The 21,129-nt window shown below is 43.6% G+C and overlaps 2 protein-coding genes across 2 annotated transcripts in view; one reads left to right on the forward strand and one right to left on the reverse strand.

The window, feature by feature from the left end:
• The window catches only part of T265_01289 (hypothetical protein), a gene marked incomplete at both ends in the record, with an annotated part of 60,402 nt that overhangs the window by 10,897 nt on the left and 28,376 nt on the right, over positions 1-21,129 (forward strand). The window lies entirely within an intron of this gene.
• Positions 848-21,083, reverse strand: T265_12764 (hypothetical protein; the record flags this gene model as incomplete). The annotated part of the gene is made up of 15 exons (XM_009165383.1): positions 848-1,021; positions 4,246-4,422; positions 8,306-8,482; positions 13,433-13,519; positions 13,575-13,700; positions 13,724-13,807; positions 14,162-14,310; positions 14,565-14,731; positions 15,684-15,847; positions 16,349-16,474; positions 16,858-17,012; positions 17,053-17,125; positions 17,409-18,689; positions 19,181-19,279; positions 20,937-21,083. Coding segments are annotated over 15 exons (3,186 nt in total), but the record flags the coding sequence as incomplete, so codon positions are not given.

The following is a 21,129-nucleotide window of genomic DNA, read 5'->3' on the forward strand; positions in this document are numbered from 1 at the left end:
CACCTCGCCCCTATGATCGGCTTTTTACTTCCAGATCCAAAAGTCTCGGCTCATTTAACCAAAGTCCTCACTTGTTTTACTATAACACTGTTATCTCCACACCGCCAGTTTCTATTCGCTTATAGCTACCTTGGCGGCGGTTCACTCTCATACTTCGTCGCCATTTTTCCCCTCCAGCTGTCTATGTAAGCAGCTTACAGGACATCAAGTCGAATTCGCTTTGTGACTTTTTGTTATTGAAAAACACTAATTCATTCAAAGTCTTGTTATAGGATGCTTGAATTTTTGCCTCGTTCAGACGCGTTATTCCGATACATGAGTGATGTGTAGTTTAAATTGCCGCGATCCCCATCCGACTAACGCACATGCGTTAGTGTCCCTCAGATTGGCTCCGACCGGATCCTAATTTTCACTTTTCCTCTAAACTCGGTATGAGGTTTTGCTGCGCCCGAAACAATCACAGTTTCTCAATCACCACTTACACCGATTTCGAAATGCATTGGAATAGAACTAAAATGAATCAGTACTGGTTTATGAGTGAACATCAACAGAGTTGAATGAAGTAACCAATGGGATGCAGGGTACAACAGTGGCACGAGCAAACAATAATAAGTGGTGCTTGCATGTTCTGAAGAGGTTCATCAAAATTCCCAGCATTGAAGGAAACCTAAAGAAGAACATCGTTTTGTTTAGAAATAGCAACACATTGTTTGATCGGAGGCGTAGTATTAAACTATCTTTTTTACTATCTTCCAATTGGTGGAGCTGCATGGTTAAACACCTGTTTGCAAGGTCAGGCAAAAAATGAAAAAATTAACCTAAATATGTCGAGATGAAAACCTACACAATGTTCTTGTTGAGATTCCCGATACGGTATTTCGGGTGACGTGTAGGTTTGATGATCCCTAATATCTAAAGGAAGAATTGGGTGCGAAGATCTACGGTACCGTGTGCACAGTCGTGCACAGTCAACCCTCAGCATCAGCTCATCAGCAACTCTGTCAGTGGCCGGCACTGTGCACTGTCAAGGCCCGCTAACCAGACAATGGCGAGCGGACTGTTGGTTGAGTGGGTTGCAGCCGTCCCTTTCGTGATTCTGCTTGCCGGTGCGATCGCACGGAAATCACGACAGGACAAGTCAGGGTGGGCTCAGCAGGAGCGGCAGGAAAATGCATGTGTAAGTAGGTCGACTGACACACACACACACACAGCCTTTGCGACAAATTGAACGGCGGGTACGGATGGGCAAAACAAGTGGAGACCAAAAGTACATGGGCGGATTGATCAAATGAATGGATAAATTACCATGCGTTATCGTCATCAAGTTGGATTCAGTGGTACTGATTATCAACTAATCGGGTATTTGTTTTATCTGTTTACAATGCTGTCCTCGAATCCAAAGGTGGCGCGTCCTCACAGATGATGAAAGTGATTTGAATTCCTTTGAATGCAAGCATTCAGTGGACTGTGAATCTTTGTCTTTATTTCTGCAGTTCAGCTTGATGTGAGCTGAAGTTCCATCCTGGACAAAAAGTTCACTCAACATGTTGCTTAGTATGTCTGGAGATGCACAAGATGATCCTGCTGATTGGTTATTTGTAGCCGGCCGGTACAACCTTGAGCGGGTAAGAATCGCTGTGAAGATTTAATCGTTACAGGAATGGATTAGCTGTACACTGGTTCTCGGCTTTTAGCACAGATTGTCTTTCAATTTGGGCTGAACTCTCAACAAAAATACAGCCGCGATTGGCTCAAACGGACAGCTGTATTGCACCTAATCTTTTGTGGCTAGAGAATTATTAAAGTTGGATCGTGGCTAAATTTCTACGTTCGCCTCGTCCCTGTTGAAACCAGCAACCTGAAACAGTACCATATTTTTATGCGCGGCTTTGCCACACTTGTTTCTTCTGTTTTTTCATCTTCACACCTCAATCCAATGTGTACGGTATTGAGAAGAACAACGTTTTTTTTTCATAAAGGAAACTACTCACAAGATTGCTGTAAACTACTCGACAGCCCACGACCACTTTCGCCCTTCTTGGTTCTTGGCAAGTTTCCGTCAACCCTATGCTCTACTTGAACCCAAACCGGACTGATTTCGACAAATACATAATTTTGCGAAGAAACCGGGGAACTGTACCTACCTGTCAGCAACCTTGAGAGTAGTTCCCTTTGTGAAAAAAAGTTGTCATTGTCAACATCTTTGGAGGTATATCCTGCTCCATTTATCTTCTTTCAAGCACTGCACTTGCTGGTTCACCCGGTTGCTTTTTGAGTTTATAGGGATGAGGAAGCTGAGAATTTTGTTTTTGGACGTTACAAATGCTCCTGGTAGCATTCTAGCAGTGCTGCGTTGCCCCTTTGGCCTGAAGGAAGTGTGACCAAACAGGATCGACTCAGGTTTCTCCAAAGCTATTTCACAAACCGGACACAGGTTACGAGTCCGAACTTCTATCGTCTTCTCAGCTAGCACTGCTGTTCTCTGAGGCCCTGTTTTATAATCCATTCCTTTCTCCACATCCTCCAACCCCCCTATCGGCTAGGAAACCCTTCATTTCTCATCTATCCAGTATGGGTTTACGGATGATATTGTGATCAGTTCTACCGGGTAAAGTCTTGCACTGGGACTCTCAGTGACGTTTATTGTAATGACGAGTTATTTGTACAGTTCCGGTGTAATGGGCGAACGGGATCTTCTGGGAAGGCAAAACAAAGTCGGAGCTGGGTTTCTATANGGCCTTGTGTAGGTTATCAAACGGTTGAACAATCGCAGTCAGAAATGCTCAGTGTTCGACTTGCCGATTTGCTCTTACTGAGCTCTGAACTCACTGTTCTGACTTCCTGATCTTCGGATCAAGTATATTCATTCCAGTTATCTTCCGTTTACAGAATGATGGCCAGAGTCACTACACTCTGTGTACGCCCCTCTGGCCAGAGGCATCCGGTACACTGCACTGAGAGGATGATGGTTTAGTTACCCGATGGCGAACAAAGGATGCTGTAGAAGATGGAAACAGAACAAGTTTGCAAAGGACTTCGGAATCCCAACTGGGGGGTTGTTATTTTAGGAATTAGAGTGCAATGTAGTAAACGCCACGTCATGGGCTGAAGCAAATTGACTGAAAATTGACATGACCAGCTTGAAATGACTAGCTTACATCACAAGGACCAGCATGGAGACGTGTTCAACTAACGAATTCCACTTGTTCAAGTGGGACTCGACTAGCAAGATGACTCATGTGGATTTACGTGGATCTAATTCAACATATTTATTAATAATGCGAGTATGCTGGACAAGATATTGACTGTTCGTTAGAATCCCAGTCCAGTTTGCCTAGTTGAATGACGCGTGCTGTTTTGGGGCATGTTCGAATCTGAATCGCACGCCACCTCGCCCCTATGATCGGCTTTTTACTTCCAGATCCAAAAGTCTCGGCTCATTTAACCAAAGTCCTCACTTGTTTTACTATAACACTGTTATCTCCACACCGCCAGTTTCTATTTGCTTATAGCTACCTTGGCGGCGGTTCACTCTCACACTTCGTCGCCATTTTTCCCCTCCAGCTGTCTATGTAAGCAGCTTACAGGACATCAAGTCGATGTGTGTCCCCGAATTCGCTTTGTGACTTTTTGTTATTGAAAAACACTAATTCATTCAAAGTCTTGTTATAGGATGCTTGAATTTTTGCCTCGTTCAGACGCGTTATTCCGATACATGAGTGATGTGTGGTTTAAATTGCCGCGATCCCCATCCGACTAACGCACATGCGTTAGTGTCCCTCAAATTGGCTCCGACCGGATCCTACTTTTCACTTTTCCTCTAAACTCGGTATGAGGTTTTGCTGCGCCCGAAACAATCGCAGTTTCTCAATCACCACTTGCACCGATTTCGAAATGCATTGGAATAGAACTAAAATGAATCAGTACTGGTTTATGAGTGAACATCAACAGAGTTGAATGAAGTAACCAATGGGATGCAGGGTACAACAGTGGCACGAGCAAACAATAATAAGTGGTGCTTGCATGTTCTGAAGAGGTTCGTCAAAATTCCCAGCAATGAAGGAAACCTAAAGAAGAACATCGTTTTGTTTAGAAATAGCAACACATTGTTTGATCGGAGGCGTAGTATTAAACTATCTTTTTTACTATCTTCCAATTGGTGGAGCTGCATGGTTAGACACCTGTTTGCAAGGTCAGGCAAAGAATGGAAAAAATTAACCTAAATATGTCGAGGTGAAAACCTACACAATGTTCTTGTTGAGATTCCCGATACGGTACTTCGGGTGACGTGTAGGTTTGATGATCCCTAATATCTAAAGGAAGAATTGGGTGCGAAGATCTACGGTACCGTGTGCACAGTCGTGCACAGTCAACCCTCAGCATCAGCTCATCAGCAACTCTGTCAGTGGCCGGCACTGTGCACTGTCAAGGCCCGCTAACCAGACAATGGCGAGCGGACTGTTGGTTGAGTGGGTTGCAGCCGTCCCTTTCGTGATTCTGCTTGCCGGTGCGATCGCACGGAAATCACGACAGGACAAGTCAGGGTGGGCTCAGCAGGAGCGGCAGGAAAATGCATGTGTAAGTAGGTCGACTGACACACACACACACACAGCCTTTGCGACAAATTGAACGGCGGGTACGGATGGGCAAAACAAGTGGAGACCAAAAGTACATGGGCGGATTGATCAAATGAATGGATAAATTACCATGCGTTATCGTCATCAAGTTGGATTCAGTGGTACTGATTATCAACTAATCGGGTATTTGTTTTATCTGTTTACAATGCTGTCCTCGAATCCAAAGGTGGCGCGTCCTCACAGATGATGAAAGTGATTTGAATTCCTTTGAATGCAAGCATTCAGTGGACTGTGAATCTTTGTCTTTATTTCTGCAGTTCAGCTTGATGTGAGCTGAAGTTCCATCCTGGACAAAAAGTTCACTCAACATGTTGCTTAGTATGTCTGGAGATGCACAAGATGATCCTGCTGATTGGTTATTTGTAGCCGGCCGGTACAACCTTGAGCGGGTAAGAATCGCTGTGAAGATTTAATCGTTACAGGAATGGATTAGCTGTACACTGGTTCTCGGCTTTTAGCACAGATTGTCTTTCAATTTGGGCTGAACTCTCAACAAAAATACAGCCGCGATTGGCTCAAACGGACAGCTGTATTGCACCTAATCTTTTGTGGCTAGAGAATTATTAAAGTTGGATCGTGGCTAAATTTCTACGTTCGCCTCGTCCCTGTTGAAACCAGCAACCTGAAACAGTACCATATTTTTATGCGCGGCTTTGCCACACTTGTTTCTTCTGTTTTTTCATCTTCACACCTCAATCCAATGTGTACGGTATTGAGAAGAACAACGTTTTTTTTTCATAAAGGAAACTACTCACAAGATTGCTGTAAACTACTCGACAGCCCACGACCACTTTCGCCCTTCTTGGTTCTTGGCAAGTTTCCGTCAACCCTATGCTCTACTTGAACCCAAACCGGACTGATTTCGACAAATACATAATTTTGCGAAGAAACCGGGGAACTGTACCTACCTGTCAGCAACCTTGAGAGTAGTTCCCTTTGTGAAAAAAGTTGTCATTGTCAACATCTTTGAAGGTATATCCTGCTTCACTTATCTTCTCGCAAGCACTGCACTTGCTGGTTCACCCGGTTGCTTTTTGAGATTATAGGGATGAGGAAGCTGAGAATTTTGTTTTTGGACGTTACAAATGCTCCTGGTAGCATTCTAGCAGTGCTGCGTTGCCCCTTTGGCCTGAAGGAAGTGTGACCAAACAGGATCGACTCAGGTTTCTCCAAAGCTATTTCACAAACCGGACACAGGTTACGAGTCCGAACTTCTATCGTCTTCTCAGCTAGCACTGCTGTTCTCTGAGGCCCTGTTTTATAATCCATTCCTTTCTCCACATCCTCCAACCCCCCTATCGGCTAGGAAACCCTTCATTTCTCATCTATCCAGTATGGGTTTACGGATGATATTGTGATCAGTTCTACCGGGTAAAGTTTTGCACTGTGACTCTCAGTGACATTTATTGTAATGACGAGTTATTTGCACAGTTACGGTGTAATGGGAAGGCAAAACAAAGTCGGAGCTGGGTTTCTATACAGTACTATTAAGGCAAAACAAATTCACAACTTATACAAACCTCGACAACAGATACTCGTCCACAACAAATGGCCCATCTGGACTACAAAAGTGCTAGCCAAATGAGCAAACAGGATCCCACGTGAGACAGTCACACGTCCACAAGGTCGGCCACAAATGGTCGGATGACTTCAAGGCCAAATGAATTGAGTGGTAAGGACAAACAAACGCCAGTTCATATGCACGCACTAAACACAAAAGTGGTGCGGGGATTACAAATAGGGAGAGGAGAAACGTGGGGAATTTTGATTGTCAACGTAATGGATGATGCATCCGGGTAAATGATGACAGGACGTGCCGTGTAGCCGTTCATCCCTCACTGTTAACGAGATAGTTAGAACTAATCTTGTTAAAAGGAAACTTCAGTCGGTCCCACCATATTCGAACAACCATCATCAAAAATTGATCTTTAACTCACTCTTGACTGGACCGCTGTCACGAAACAACCACACACGTTGTTGCTCCACCGTCTCATCGGTGGGTCACCGGTGGTTGTTTCAAGATACACGGAAATTCCAAAGTCTGTAATGGTTGGTTGTCAAGTCATGTACTCGGGTAAAAATTTTTAGAGATGTCCTATGAAATATTCTGTACCCACCTCACTCCGCTTTACCGGGGACCATGAACACAGAGGAAAATCACATGAATGCAGTGAATCCAGGTGGATTAAAAGACACAACTGCACGAGTTGAAAANGGCCTTGTGTAGGTTATCAAACGGTTGAAACATCGCAGTCAGAAATGCTCAGTGTTCGACATGCCGATTTGCTCTTACTAAGCTCTGAACTGACTGTCCTGACTTCCTGATCTTCGAATCAATTATATTCATTCCAGTTATCTTCCGTTTACAGAATGATAGCCAGAGTCACTACAGTCTGTGTACGCCTCTCTGGCCGGAGGCATCCGGCACACTGCGCTGAGAGGATGGCGAACAAAGGATACTGTAGAAGATGGAAACAGAACAAGTTTGCGTCACTACAGTGTACGCCTCTCTGGCCGGAGGCATCCGGCACACTGCGCTGAGAGGATGGCGAACAAAGGATACTGTAGAAGATGGAAACAAACAGAGTTTGCAAGGACCAGCAACATGTTCAACTAACGAATTCCACTTGTCCAAGTGGGACTCGACTAGCAAGATGACTCATGTGGATTTATGTGGATCTAATCTAATATATTTATTAATAATGCGAGTATGCTGGACAAGATATTGACTGTTCGTTAGAATCCCAGTCCAGTTTGCCTAGTTGAATGACGCGTGCTGTTTTGGGGCATGTTCGAATCTGAATCGCACGCCACCTCGCCCCTATGATCTGCTTTTTACTTCCAGATCCAAAAGTCTCGGCTCATTTATCTAAAGTCCTCACTTGTTTTACTATAACACTGTTATCTCCACACCGCCAGTTTCTATTTGCTTATAGCTACCTTGGCGGCGGTTCACTCTCACACTTCGTCGCCATTTTTCCCCTCCAGCTGTCTATGTAAGCAGCTTACAGGACATCAAGTCGATGTGTGTCCCCGAATTCGCTTTGTGACTTTTTGTTATTGAAAAACACTAATTCATTCAAAGTCTTGTTATAGGATGCTTGAATTTTTGCCTCGTTCAGACGCGTTATTCCGATACATGAGTGATGTGTGGTTTAAATTGCCGCGATCCCCATCCGACTAACGCACATGCGTTAGTGTCCCTCAAATTGGCTCCGACCGGATCCTACTTTTCACTTTTCCTCTAAACTCGGTATGAGGTTTTGCTGCGCCCGAAACAATCGCAGTTTCTCAATCACCACTTACACCGATTTCGAAATGCATTGGAATAGAACTAAAATGAATCAGTACTGGTTTATGAGTGAACATCAACAGAGTTGAATGAAGTAACCAATGGGATGCAGGGTACAACAGTGGCACGAGCAAACAATAATAAGTGGTGCTTGCATGTTCTGAAGAGGTTCATCAAAATTCCCAGCATTGAAGGAAACCTAAAGAAGAACATCGTTTTGTTTAGAAATAGCAACACATTGTTTGATCGGAGGCGTAGTATTAAACTATCTTTTTTACTATCTTCCAATTGGTGGAGCTGCATGGTTAAACACCTGTTTGCAAGGTCAGGCAAAAAATGAAAAAATTAACCTAAATATGTCGAGATGAAAACCTACACAATGTTCTTGTTGAGATTCCCGATACGGTATTTCGGGTGACGTGTAGGTTTGATGATCCCTAATATCTAAAGGAAGAATTGGGTGCGAAGATCTACGGTACCGTGTGCACAGTCGTGCACAGTCAACCCTCAGCATCAGCTCATCAGCAACTCTGTCAGTGGCCGGCACTGTGCACTGTCAAGGCCCGCTAACCAGACAATGGCGAGCGGACTGTTGGTTGAGTGGGTTGCAGCCGTCCCTTTCGTGATTCTGCTTGCCGGTGCGATCGCACGGAAATCACGACAGGACAAGTCAGGGTGGGCTCAGCAGGAGCGGCAGGAAAATGCATGTGTAAGTAGGTCGACTGACACACACACACACACAGCCTTTGCGACAAATTGAACGGCGGGTACGGATGGGCAAAACAAGTGGAGACCAAAAGTACATGGGCGGATTGATCAAATGAATGGAGAAATTACCATGCGTTATCGTCATCAAGTTGGATTCAGTGGTACTGATTATCAACTAATCGGGTATTTGTTTTATCTGTTTACCATGCTGTCCTCGAATCCAAAGGTGGCGCGTCCTCACAGATGATGAAAGTGATTTGAATTCCTTTGAATGCAAGCATTCAGTAGACTGTGAATCTTTGTCTTTATTTCTGCAGTTCAGCTTGATGTGAGCTGAAGTTCCATCCTGGACAAAAAGTTCACTCAACATGTTGCTTAGTATGTCTGGAGATGCACAAGATGATCCTGCTGATTGGTTATTTGTAGCCGGCCGGTACAACCTTGAGCGGGTAAGAATCGCTGTGAAGATTTAATCGTTACAGGAATGGATTAGCTGTACACTGGTTCTCGGCTTTTAGCACAGATTGTCTTTCAATTTGGGCTGAACTCTCAACAAAAATACAGCCGCGATTGGCTCAAACGGACAGCTGTATTGCACCTAATCTTTTGTGGCTAGAGAATTATTAAAGTTGGATCGTGGCTAAATTTCTACGTTCGCCTCGTCCCTGTTGAAACCAGCAACCTGAAACAGTACCATATTTTTATGCGCGGCTTTGCCACACTTGTTTCTTCTGTTTTTTCATCTTCACACCTCAATCCAATGTGTACGGTATTGAGAAGAACAACGTTTTTTTTCATAAAGGAAACTACTCACAAGATTGCTGTAAACTACTCGACAGCCCACGACCACTTTCGCCCTTCTTGGTTCTTGGCAAGTTTCCGTCAACCCTATGCTCTACTTGAACCCAAACCGGACTGATTTCGACAAATACATAATTTTGCGAAGAAACCGGGGAACTGTACCTACCTGTCAGCAACCTTGAGAGTAGTTCCCTTTGTGAAAAAAGTTGTCATTGTCAACATCTTTGAAGGTATATCCTGCTTCACTTATCTTCTCGCAAGCACTGCACTTGCTGGTTCACCCGGTTGCTTTTTGAGATTATAGGGATGAGGAAGCTGAGAATTTTGTTTTTGGACGTTACAAATGCTCCTGGTAGCATTCTAGCAGTGCTGCGTTGCCCCTTTGGCCTGAAGGAAGTGTGACCAAACAGGATCGACTCAGGTTTCTCCAAAGCTATTTCACAAACCGGACACAGGTTACGAGTCCGAACTTCTATCGTCTTCTCAGCTAGCACTGCTGTTCTCTGAGGCCCTGTTTTATAATCCATTCCTTTCTCCACATCCTCCAACCCCCCTATCGGCTAGGAAACCCTTCATTTCTCATCTATCCAGTATGGGTTTACGGATGATATTGTGATCAGTTCTACCGGGTAAAGTCTTGCACTGGGACTCTCAGTGACGTTTATTGTAATGACGAGTTATTTGTACAGTTCCGGTGTAATGGGCGAACGGGATCTTCTGGGAAGGCAAAACAAAGTCGGAGCTGGGTTTCTATACAGTACTATTAAGGCAAAACAAATTCACAAATTATACAAACCTCGACGACAGATACTCGTCCACAACAAATGGTTCATCTGGACTACAAAAGTGCTAGCCAAATAAGCAAACAGGATCCCACGTGAGACAGTCACACATGCACAAGGTCGGCAACAAATGGTCGGATGACTTCAACGCCAAATGAGTTGAGTGGTAAGGACAACCAAACGCCAGTTCATATGCACGCACTAAACACAAAAGTGGTGCGGGAGAGGAGAAACGTGGGGAATTTTGATTGTCAACGTAATGGATGATGAGTCCGGGTAAATGATGACGGGACGTGCCATGTAGCCGTTCATCCCTCTCTGTTAACGAGATAGTTAGAACTAATCTTGTTAAAAGGAAACTTCAGTCGGTCCCACCATATTGGAACAACCATTATCAAAAATTGATCTTTAACTCACTCTTGACTGGACCGCTGTCACGAAACAACCACACACGTTGTTGCTCCACCGTCTCATCGGTAGGTCACCGGTGGTTGTTTCAAGATACACGGAAATTCCAAAGTCTCTAATGGTTGGTTGTCAAGTCATGGACTCAGGTAAAATTTCTTAGAGATGTCCTATGAAATATTCTGTATCCACCTCACTCCGCTTTACTGGAGACCATGAACACAGAGGAAAATCACGTGAATGCAGTGATTCCAGGTGGATTAAAAGACACAACTGCACGAGTCGAAAAACGCCGCCTCACACTGTGAATGAACGCTACTCAGGCGTCGATGGCGAAGCAGAACCATTCCCGATGAGGTCGGCCTACACTAGAACACTTCCGAGCTAGTTCATGCGACAACAGATGAATGATAAACGCATATCCGATTGATCTAGAGAAACCCGTATTTTCTGAGCTGAAACTTTCCTTTTTCAGCGCCAAATTGTCCAATTTTCAGCATTTCTTAACGATCAAATCCATTTTGGAAAGATCCTAAGGGTTTTTCAGAATAGTAACAGGAGTAAGCATCACGTGTCTTTCTCTTCTCAGAGTTTTTTTTTACCTCATTTATCACTCTCTATTGAACCTAACTTTCTTTGCCCAGGTTTTCCTTATCCCTAGTATACTCACCAAAACGACCTGAGTAGGAATATTCAGTGTGACCGAGGGGTTGTTTTGCAATTCGAGAATTCCTGCAACCAAGCAGAAATCGTTTAACTTCTATACGCCAATGTGAATTTCCTCACTGTATCCATCCAGGCACAAACCGTCATTTTCTAGTCCCCTGCTAATGAATGTATCGTTGGCGCCCAGTGAACGCCAAGGGACGTGTGCCGCAACATTCAGAGGTTTTCTCAGCTCATCCTAAAGGAACGAAACTGGAGTTTCAATCACGTGAAAAATATTGGGAACCGATTGGGTAGTCATCATTTTCGAAAAAGTTTGGTGACAATCGGTGGATTTATTGCTGGGCAACACAAGCAACACAAATGCTTCGTCGGGCCAAGTGATGAGGTTCCGAGGTTGGTCGAGATTTAAGGCGGAAGGAGAACCAATCAGCTAAGTCAAGCTAAATCTCTGTTGGGTGTCAGCCGAGGGATTTTAGTGTGTTAGAGTGGTTGAACAAGTGTTGGGTCGGTGGGGAAACGTATATCTGTTTGGGTCCAGCCTAGGGTCTAGTTCTTCTGGTTCGGTTCATTTGATGGTTCCTCTTGAACTTCGTTTGAACCTTCCGTCAGTCTGTGTGGGTGAGCTAATGCTGAACTAGTTGTGTAGTCACTTGACCTGACGAAGCTTTTGTGTCAAAAGCGATACGTGGCCCAGCAATAAATCCACCGATTGTCACCAAACTTTTTCGAAACTGGAGTTTGTTTGATCAAAGGAACGATACCCATAGGGTTACTGAAAACTCTTCGATAGCTCAAGACTGGCTTCACCGTTCTTCTGCTTCGACTTCATGAGCTAGACGCAATCCCCGACCACACGTCAACCTCACCTTCTATTTCAAACGAAATTTTCCGGTGAAATACGTCTGTTTGCACAACAGTGCCGTTTTACCGGGAGACCCAACTGAATCTAAGCTAAATCTCCCCTGCATCAATTGAATGTGCTAACTTTTACGAATTTCACGTGCACAGTAAAGAAAACTTTGGGACATTTTATGAGGTAACCACGTTAGGAGCTAAAAAGGATGAATAACTGTCATACCATTGTATTAGTTAGTTATAGTAGTAGTTAGTAGTATGGTTATTTGCTTGATAATACATATATGAAACCAAACAACACCTCTGTCCGGAAAGATGCAACATGCCGCACAGGTAGGCTAGCAGCCAGACAATGAGGCTTCGGTTAATCACGTGATAGTATTTGAAGATTTGTCCTTGAATGCGTGAAAATAACCATAGTTCTATGCATTCCTCTTTGCTCGACTCAAACGAATATTGGAATAACGTCTGATATACCTTGGCTGCATTTTACACAGGTATCTTCAAATAGCTAAACAATCCACGTTTTTGTCCATGGTTTCCGCATCTCACATTACTTTCTGTTTGTCGATTTTCAGTTTTCCACTTTGATCTTCTAACACAACCCTGATTTTGTATGGTGAATGTTCACCTTCAGTGACATGGGCTTCTCTTTGATTCGACTGTAAGTGGGAGAGAAAACACTTCCAAATAGAAGTAACTGCGTTTTATGCAGCCTGGTGAAAAAACGCGTGCATTCAAGGCTAATTAGGTTTGGTCTTCAAAAGGCAAATTCCAACCTAAATGTAACACGTATACTAAATAAAACTGTAGAAGGAGTATACCTGAGTATCTGTAAAGCACCTTTTAAATAACTCAAGACAAGTCTTTCAGTAGACAAGATAGAATAAGCCCAAAGAATAATTTACCTCCTTTGTACTGTTACATGTCAATTGTAACTTAATACTATCGTGTAGATTCACTTCCGGTATATTTCTGGTCACTAGATGGTTCTCGGTGCTCTTTGGTCTCATCCTACCAGGGATGATCGATTGCCGGTGGTGAGCACCGATCTGGATTTCACCCTGTGACTGGATGCTTACAACACATTTTCCATTAGGAAATTTTTTGTCCGGAAATAACGCCAGTCGTTTCCGTTGATTTTGAAGGCTCAGTTGAATATCAGCTTCACATCTGCTTCACTCTGTCTGCTTTGTCCTTCCGTGCTCGAAATTCACCTATCCTCAAAAGGCCGCCCCTGTCTGACATTGGCATACTGACGTGTGCGGCATCGACCTACATACCCGTACGTTTTCATGCCTCCCCCCGTCTATTGAACCTTCTCTGACTTGTCCTGTGGTGTTATCACATCGCCAATCAGAATCACGAGACTAGTCACGGAAGGGATCAACCCAACCCACATTAGTGAACCAACATTCGGCTCACCGTTGTCTGTTTAGCGGACTTTGATACTGCACTGTGCCGGTCAATTGCGCCACGACCGTGGACAACTGAGGTTTGTTGTGTAAGTGTGCCCACTTTTGTGTAAAGAGCACCTAGTCCTTCATTTTGCTATTCAGCATAATCAAACCTACGCGTGACTCGAAATTTTGTATGGGGAGCCTGATACCTGAGGACCTGCAAATCATAGGATTAGTGGTCGGAATCTTGCACGTATGCTGAAAGCAGCTGAACCCAGCCTAGAACGGAAACGGAAGGCCTAGTTTGTGTCAGGCTTATGGTTCTAGTTTTTTAAATTTCCGTTTGACTTCCACCTAAGCCCCACAGTTTCAATTTGGTGTTCATATTCAGCAAATTATGAAGAGGATAACAGCTGAGTACCAGATCTTCACTGATTTCGACAACATCACTCATTTGCATACCAATTTGTTTTTCGCAGTATACTCAAGAGAATTTCTCGTTTATGATGTTCTTCAATTGAATGTGCTGCACACAGGTCGCCTTTATGAAAATATAATGCGATATCTCGAATATCGTGCAAACTGAAACATGAGGCGGCCTGTGTGCATCACATTCAGTTGTAGAATATCATAAACGAGAGATTCAGTTGAGTCTTTCCCGACAACTGAATTGATTTGCGAATGAGTGTATTGGTCGCAATCAGTCCTATTTGTGTTCAAGTGGAACATAGGGTTGACGGAAACTCGGAGACTGCGCCTACCTGATGAGCCTCAAGAAGGGCGAAATCGGTCTCTGGCTGTTGAAGGGTCTACAGGAATCTTGTGAGTGTTTTCCTTTATGAAACCATCTTCACTGAATTCATCGAAGCGTAGAAGTGAACCGATGATGAGGGGAAAGCTGGATTAAGCTAACATTTCTTTTGAAGGACGGTAATAGTCCTAGGGGAGATTCAACTGCTGGTATGTTTGGGTTTACAAAGTAATCACAAAGGATGCTTTTGGTCACCGTACCAACGATGTTGAGCCACACAGCTTAATTCTTTCTTCTTCACTAAGGCGATATGGCTCACGTGGTTGGAGCGTGAATTTACTGACCGGAAGGTCCGTTGTTCGAACCCGACCTCTGCCTCTCTACTTCCCATGTGTAGGTTTGGGCAACCTGACACTATCCCAGTCCTCATGCTTCCTTCGTGTGACATAGCAGTTAGGCATTGAAAATGTGTTACAGCTGAACGATTATCTTACTATATTCACTAGTTTCACCCACTATGGTAGTTCACATTGGTAGGAAATCTCACTTGTTTATCCAGGTCAGTGTTGATATCGCTTCGAAAATTTACCATCTAGTTCAACGTATATCCACAGTGCTTATCCGCGAATAACCCTGATAATCTGACCATTCACGTTTGTCAAATTGAAAGCTGAGTGCAACCGGATCGCGGATACATGTGCAGGATGATCCTCGGATGCGACAAAGTATCAGGACGAATGACTGTCCAACTAGTGAGTTTGTAATACTTACCTGACAAGTAAGGATGCATCAGATATCCTGGTCAGGTCATCAATAAGCTAGTGCCAGCTTCATCGAAGAAACGGCAGTTTCCTTTCATGTGTCATTCGTTGATATGAGGAATTTCGCTATTGAAGGCATCCTTTGGGAAGGCCTCAAAGCTGTTTCAGCAGTTCCATTCACTTAAAATAAAATGCTACCTCACACCTAACTGCTGGCTTACTATGGTCTGGGATTCGGGTGCAGATGTCCCATCGGTAGCCAACCCAAACGATAAGCGTGAGATACCTGCGCGCTTGCTGGGTGCGTCTGAACCATCGACAAAACAGGCTCCATGAGGCCAGTATAAAATGCTTATTTATGGGAAAACAATTCTTCAGCAACGGTTATTTTCATCTAAAATCGAACCCTAGCATAGTAGCCCAACTAGTTGAGGACCAAAAAATGTATTTGATGGGCTTACGATTATGAAATATATTGTCCCTTCGTACGTAAGAAACTGATATGTACAAAATTAAATTCAGTTGCCAAGTACTGATAATTACCACCACGGATAACATCAGTGGTTTGGTGGGTGAAAAGTTCTGCATACGATATACCACTAAAACTCCAACTGAGTTCTACTTGAGAAGCTTGAGAAAGTCCGGAAATGGCTTTTCCAGTGCTTGTCCAGCCCCCGTTTTGTAAATATTCTTCTTCCACGTTGGGTCACGATCCTTCCGGTTCACCACGGCCTCCACGAACTCCCGCACAGCAATTTGAGTAACGACTAGAAAATCCTCTGGGGTCTGAAAGTAAGTGAGGCAGTTTAGTGACACATGGATCAGGGTATTTAATCATTTTTTCTGGTCTAAGACCTGAATCATCATCATCATCGTCATAGACAGCATGAAGTCAGTGTTTAGCACTGATGCTTCGCTGCTTCTCTCCAATGCAGAGAGGTTCATTTGCAACGCATAGCAATGCTGACCGTGACTAACAGCTAAGTACAAGCAATCATATACTGATTTCCAACCAGCTGACTGGAGCGAGCCGAATGGATTTAACGATCAGATAATAACATCAGACCTACAGTCAGCACATTCTGATTTTTATGAGCCAAGCTGCGTTGGAGTGAGCCATTGCCTTATCTAAGTTTGTTCTGGCAGAAATTTAGGTACGCTAGTGACTTTTAAGCATTTTGATTCTCATTCATAAGTAGTTTGAGAGAATTTCGTGGTAAAACTACTTATAAGGGCTTCACAGAAAAATACTATACTCATACTATACTACATACTCACTATACTCACCGGGAGCTCTTGGTCTCTGTTGTAGTGTCCCTCTAGACACTGAAATAGCTCGTGACCCCGAGTGATTTTTACTGCCAGCTCGACTGGACACCGATTAGCGTTACACTGGCGGGCCCATTTTTCGATCTGAATATAAAAGAACTCACTACACAAAAATACGAACAGAAGAATCAGTGAGTATTGAAGCTTGAGTAAGGTAGAACACCTTGCACATATTAAGACATTAGACTGAAATACAACAGCGAATTTTAGAAGCACAAAGCAGCCGGACAAAGTCGGCGGATTAATAAGCGAAAAATTGAAATTCTGCAATACAAATCGTCAATGAAATGGAACAAAACAATTGCTCACGGACTGGTTTGTCCTGCAAAGCAACATGCATCTGATCCCGGTTCCAAACACCCGTGCAGATCGTGTGGACTTGTCAACATGCCGATGGTGCGGGAGTGCAAAGGTGTGGATTCCCCCAAGGCAGAGTATTTAATTACCAAGATTACACATTCGCTTACCGGAAATTGCTGAACCATTTGACCATTTGAGCTGTGGTGGCCCTTGTAAAAATGACGTCGGGGAAATGCGATTTGAGCATACTTGAATTGGGATATCTCGCGTATAGGAACATCATTTTGGCGCGCTTGAGGTGGGAAGCTGATAGAATCATTGTCTGCAACGAAAATTGGTAACACTTCTGGGGTAAGACATACTTGAATTGGGATATCTCGCGTATAGAAACATCATTTTGGCGCGCTTGAGGTGAGAAGCTGATAGAATCATTGTCTGCAAAGAAAATTGGTAACACTTCTGGGGTAAGGTTTCAATCGTGTAGTGTACGAACAATGCGTCTGAACACGACTGTCATGGCTGCATAAACAACACACTACTAGCTAATGTCGAGTAGCACGAAATGGACGCACTATTCGCTATCCGTTGCCAAGACATTCCGGTCGCTGGTTGAGAATAAATCGAACGGTCAGACCGGTGATATAAGTCGGATTTAGTTTTCCGTAGTCAAAATAGTGTAACTTATCAAACATTTTCTTCCATCTAGTAAAGCACTTACCCTTTCACGCATTTCTTCTAGGTGGTTTTCTGAGGCACTTCCTACGGCTGCTTGCTTCATCCGCAGGTCCAGAGTTCCGTCTTTTCTAGTATATTGCGTTGCATCGTAATGATGTTCATGAGATTTGGTTTGTCGAACTCGAAGCCGACGGCTTCCAGCTCGGATCCTCGAGCGTCGATGTTTGCCAGCGGATAATTTGGGTTTCGTCACCATTTGATTCGCAGATTTATGTGGTGAACGTATTTTCTCCACAGAGTTAGTCGGTACTCTATGTTGCAGGCTGTTTCTCTCCATTGAAGGGTTCATCCTTATATCCTCGGCTGCTTGCTGTAGCGAAGTCTGGCTCGTATGTGGGAAATTCACCAATCTGTGCTCTGTGGTCAAAGTATTTGACTTCAGGTTTAGTGGCATGCAGTCGGTATCTCCATTTGACCGGTTAGTTGAAGTGGGATAGTTTACTGTTGGGCTTTTCATAAATAACCCCAGCTGATTCATACTGTTATCTATTAGTCCAATCATCTCCTCTCTGAATTTTCGAATAACTTCTTGGTATCTGAGTTCTTGTAACCATCTCGATGCACTTCTTAAAAGATCCCTTGATGAGGTTCCACCAACAATTCCACTCAGTAGTTCATCGTTATAGCTTGCGTCGGGATACGCAGAACCAAATGTTTCATGTTGTGCAGCCTTTTCAAGTGCCATTTTTTGTAAAGTTGCCAAGAAGAAAGCATCAGAGGTTGACATTGAGTGCGTATAGGATGGTGATGGGGCATTTTTCTGGAGAAGTTGCGAATTCACACCAGAATAAGATGGTGCTTGAGGGCTTCCAAAAGCCTGTTGTTGTTGATGATGATGATGGTGCCTACCAAAAGCATCCCAAAATGTGTTCAACCTTGATGGTGTGCTCGTACTCCAAATGGAAGATCCACCAAGTCCAGAATCCCTATTAGACGACGTACTTTCCGACTGTTGAATATTCCCTGATCTGATTGGTGTACTTTTAAAAGCCCGATCTTCCATTTCTCTGTTTAGTTGAATAAGTGTTGATAAGGACGACACGGATGAATAACCATCGTCGATAAGCGCACTGTCAGACAGTCCGGGCGATTGGACGCTCAGGTGACTGGCCGGTGACTGCTGGATCTTTGCATCAGATGCCTCAACTGTTCTTCCTGGTATCAGGTCTGGATTGACACATAACTTATGGTGGCTCGTGTTCGCAGCTGACTGACTATCAAGCCATTGACAATATCTCTGAACGTTGGATAGACTCATTCTTTTCTAAAACGGTATGTGGAAAGAGGAAGGGTGAAGAATTCCATACCATATGTGTGTAACAGACTGGATTTATTAGATAGTCGCTTTGATGGGTTCCTACTCTCTTCCATAATGAGGTATATATCATGGTATTTCAATGGCTTTTGTAATAAACCATCCAGACACTGCTACGTGCAATCAACACGGTACATCGCTGTACCATGAGTGTGTCATGAGCCAGGATGTAACATCTGCCTGCTTCCCCAGCACACTAATCGATTTGTCTGTGTAGAAAAGCCACTGTTCCATCACAAATTTCGTCTTCGATCTGCTCAGAGAGTTGTGTTTCTCTAGTACCGTTAAACTTGTGAATGGATAAACGAAACTACTCGGAAACTGTGCGACGCAATCCACCTTAAACTGCTGCAGAAAATGTAGGCGGCCTGGTGCGGCACTTCTAATTGTTTAGAAACATCATAAGCGAGAGATTCTGCTGGGTTCAAGACGAGTCTTACGCAAAACCAAGTTTGTCTTGAAAACGAGTGTATTTCACTAATTTCGTGCAATTTGGTTTCCGGTAGAAGATGAAGTTGACAAAAACTCAGGGACTGCGCCTACCTGAAGAGTCCCAAGAAAAACCGGTTGTGGGCTGTCGAGGAATTTTCAGCAACCTTATAAGTAGTGCATTACGTCTATGCATGAATATTCCACGTATGCAATCATTCTTCATACATCTTATTCACAAACATCAGCGCAACCTGGTTAGCCCATGTAGAAGCCCATTCGGTATGGAACATCTGAGACTAGTATTTTCATCTATATAAACTTCAACAAAAATCAGTACGTACGATAGGTTGCTACAAATATCAATCTATTCCTAGAGGGAGCTAAGAAAATAATGATGACCAACGAGAACTCGACATGTCATGTGAAGCATCGAAAAAAGACATAAGGTGCCATAAGTTAACATTTCCTGTACTCACTCAAGTCGCGGACCTAAATATGGAAGTTATATTATATATATATATATATGCAATTATACAAACACTTTTACTTGTCGTCAACTGCCGGACATCCGTTAGATACTGGCCTTCGGATTGACCCGACAAACTCCTTTTGAATCCAGTTTCGCAACACAAAACCCAAAGTTTCAGGAATACGCGAGGCACCTCTCATACAAGCAAATTGGCCCAGTACAGAACCATTGGAAGCAAACGATTTGGTTAGCCTGACATTGATCAGATTACTGGTAGAAACCAGTCAGCCGCTGTTCGTTCAGCATTGTTTCCACTCCTTATTTATATAAATTGCATGTTTTACATCTGAGACTGGGGAGATTCGAAGAAATGTTGACAAATTGTAGCATATGCCTTCTATCAGTTCTGATTAGGTATTGGGTTTTCCGCCTACGTATTCGGTCGGTATTCTAACAGGTGACGTTATGTGCATATCCAAAGCACTGGTATCTGCTAAATTAATACAATCAGAAAGTATGATGAGGAAATGGTTTAATACACCAGTTGTGTTTATGGAACGAAATTACTTGGAATGATGGTCAACTCATGAATCTGGGTAGCGTCTCCTTGCTCTCAGACTTTATAGAGTTAAAGTAGCCATTCGGGCAATCGAAAAGTGCTTGTCGTTTGATCCTGTAAGTTCATTCGCTCGGGCTGGATTAAAAAACACTTGTTTCCAAGCTTGTCGCCCGTTCAACAGGTTCCTCCAGGGAGGTAGTACTGGATTTTCGAAACTTTCATTAGTCTCCGAACAAGCGAACACTCATGTGCAGCGTAAATGAAACTATGGTCAAAAGTTTCTCGAACAGCTATCAAACACTAACCAAAAAGCTAGTCTAGTAAGCTCTTTTTAGTTCTAATGCAGGGTTTGCGAATTCTTCTGATCTGCGCCCCGCCTGAAGACATATTCTTGTCGCAGCTTTGAATGTGATAAACCCTTAGCGAACAGCGTTTTCTGCTTGTATTTAGCGCATTCATATCGCCAAATAGCTAGAGTCAGAAATTTGCCGAAATGAAGATATGTTTGGTTGTGTATTCTGTTCTGTATGTACGCCATGCTTTTTGCTTTTGTTTTGTCTAATAGAGATGACTGATAATCTACATGATCTCAATTGTTTCTTGGACACGATACAGCCTTCACATTGATAAAATACAGCTGTATCTCTAACTGCAAGTTCACAACTAGCTTGCGAACAGCATATTCATACTTAAGATCCCAGAACAGCAGTGCCCATTTATATCAGAGCAAAATTACTGACCTGAAGGTCCGTGTTTGGAACCCTACTCCGGCATCTCGACTGCTCCTGTCTAGGTTTGTGCAAACAGGCAGAATCTCAGCCCTCGTGATTCCCCCGGGTATCGTGGCCGCTAGGCCCCGAAAGGATCTCACAGCTGAACGCCTACTACTGTTTACTTTTATTATTTACACATTCCGACGTCAGTTATGA

The sequence above is a fragment of the Opisthorchis viverrini genome, assembly GCF_000715545.1.
Source record: "Opisthorchis viverrini unplaced genomic scaffold opera_v5_14, whole genome shotgun sequence".
NCBI lineage: Eukaryota > Metazoa > Platyhelminthes > Trematoda > Opisthorchiida > Opisthorchiidae > Opisthorchis > Opisthorchis viverrini.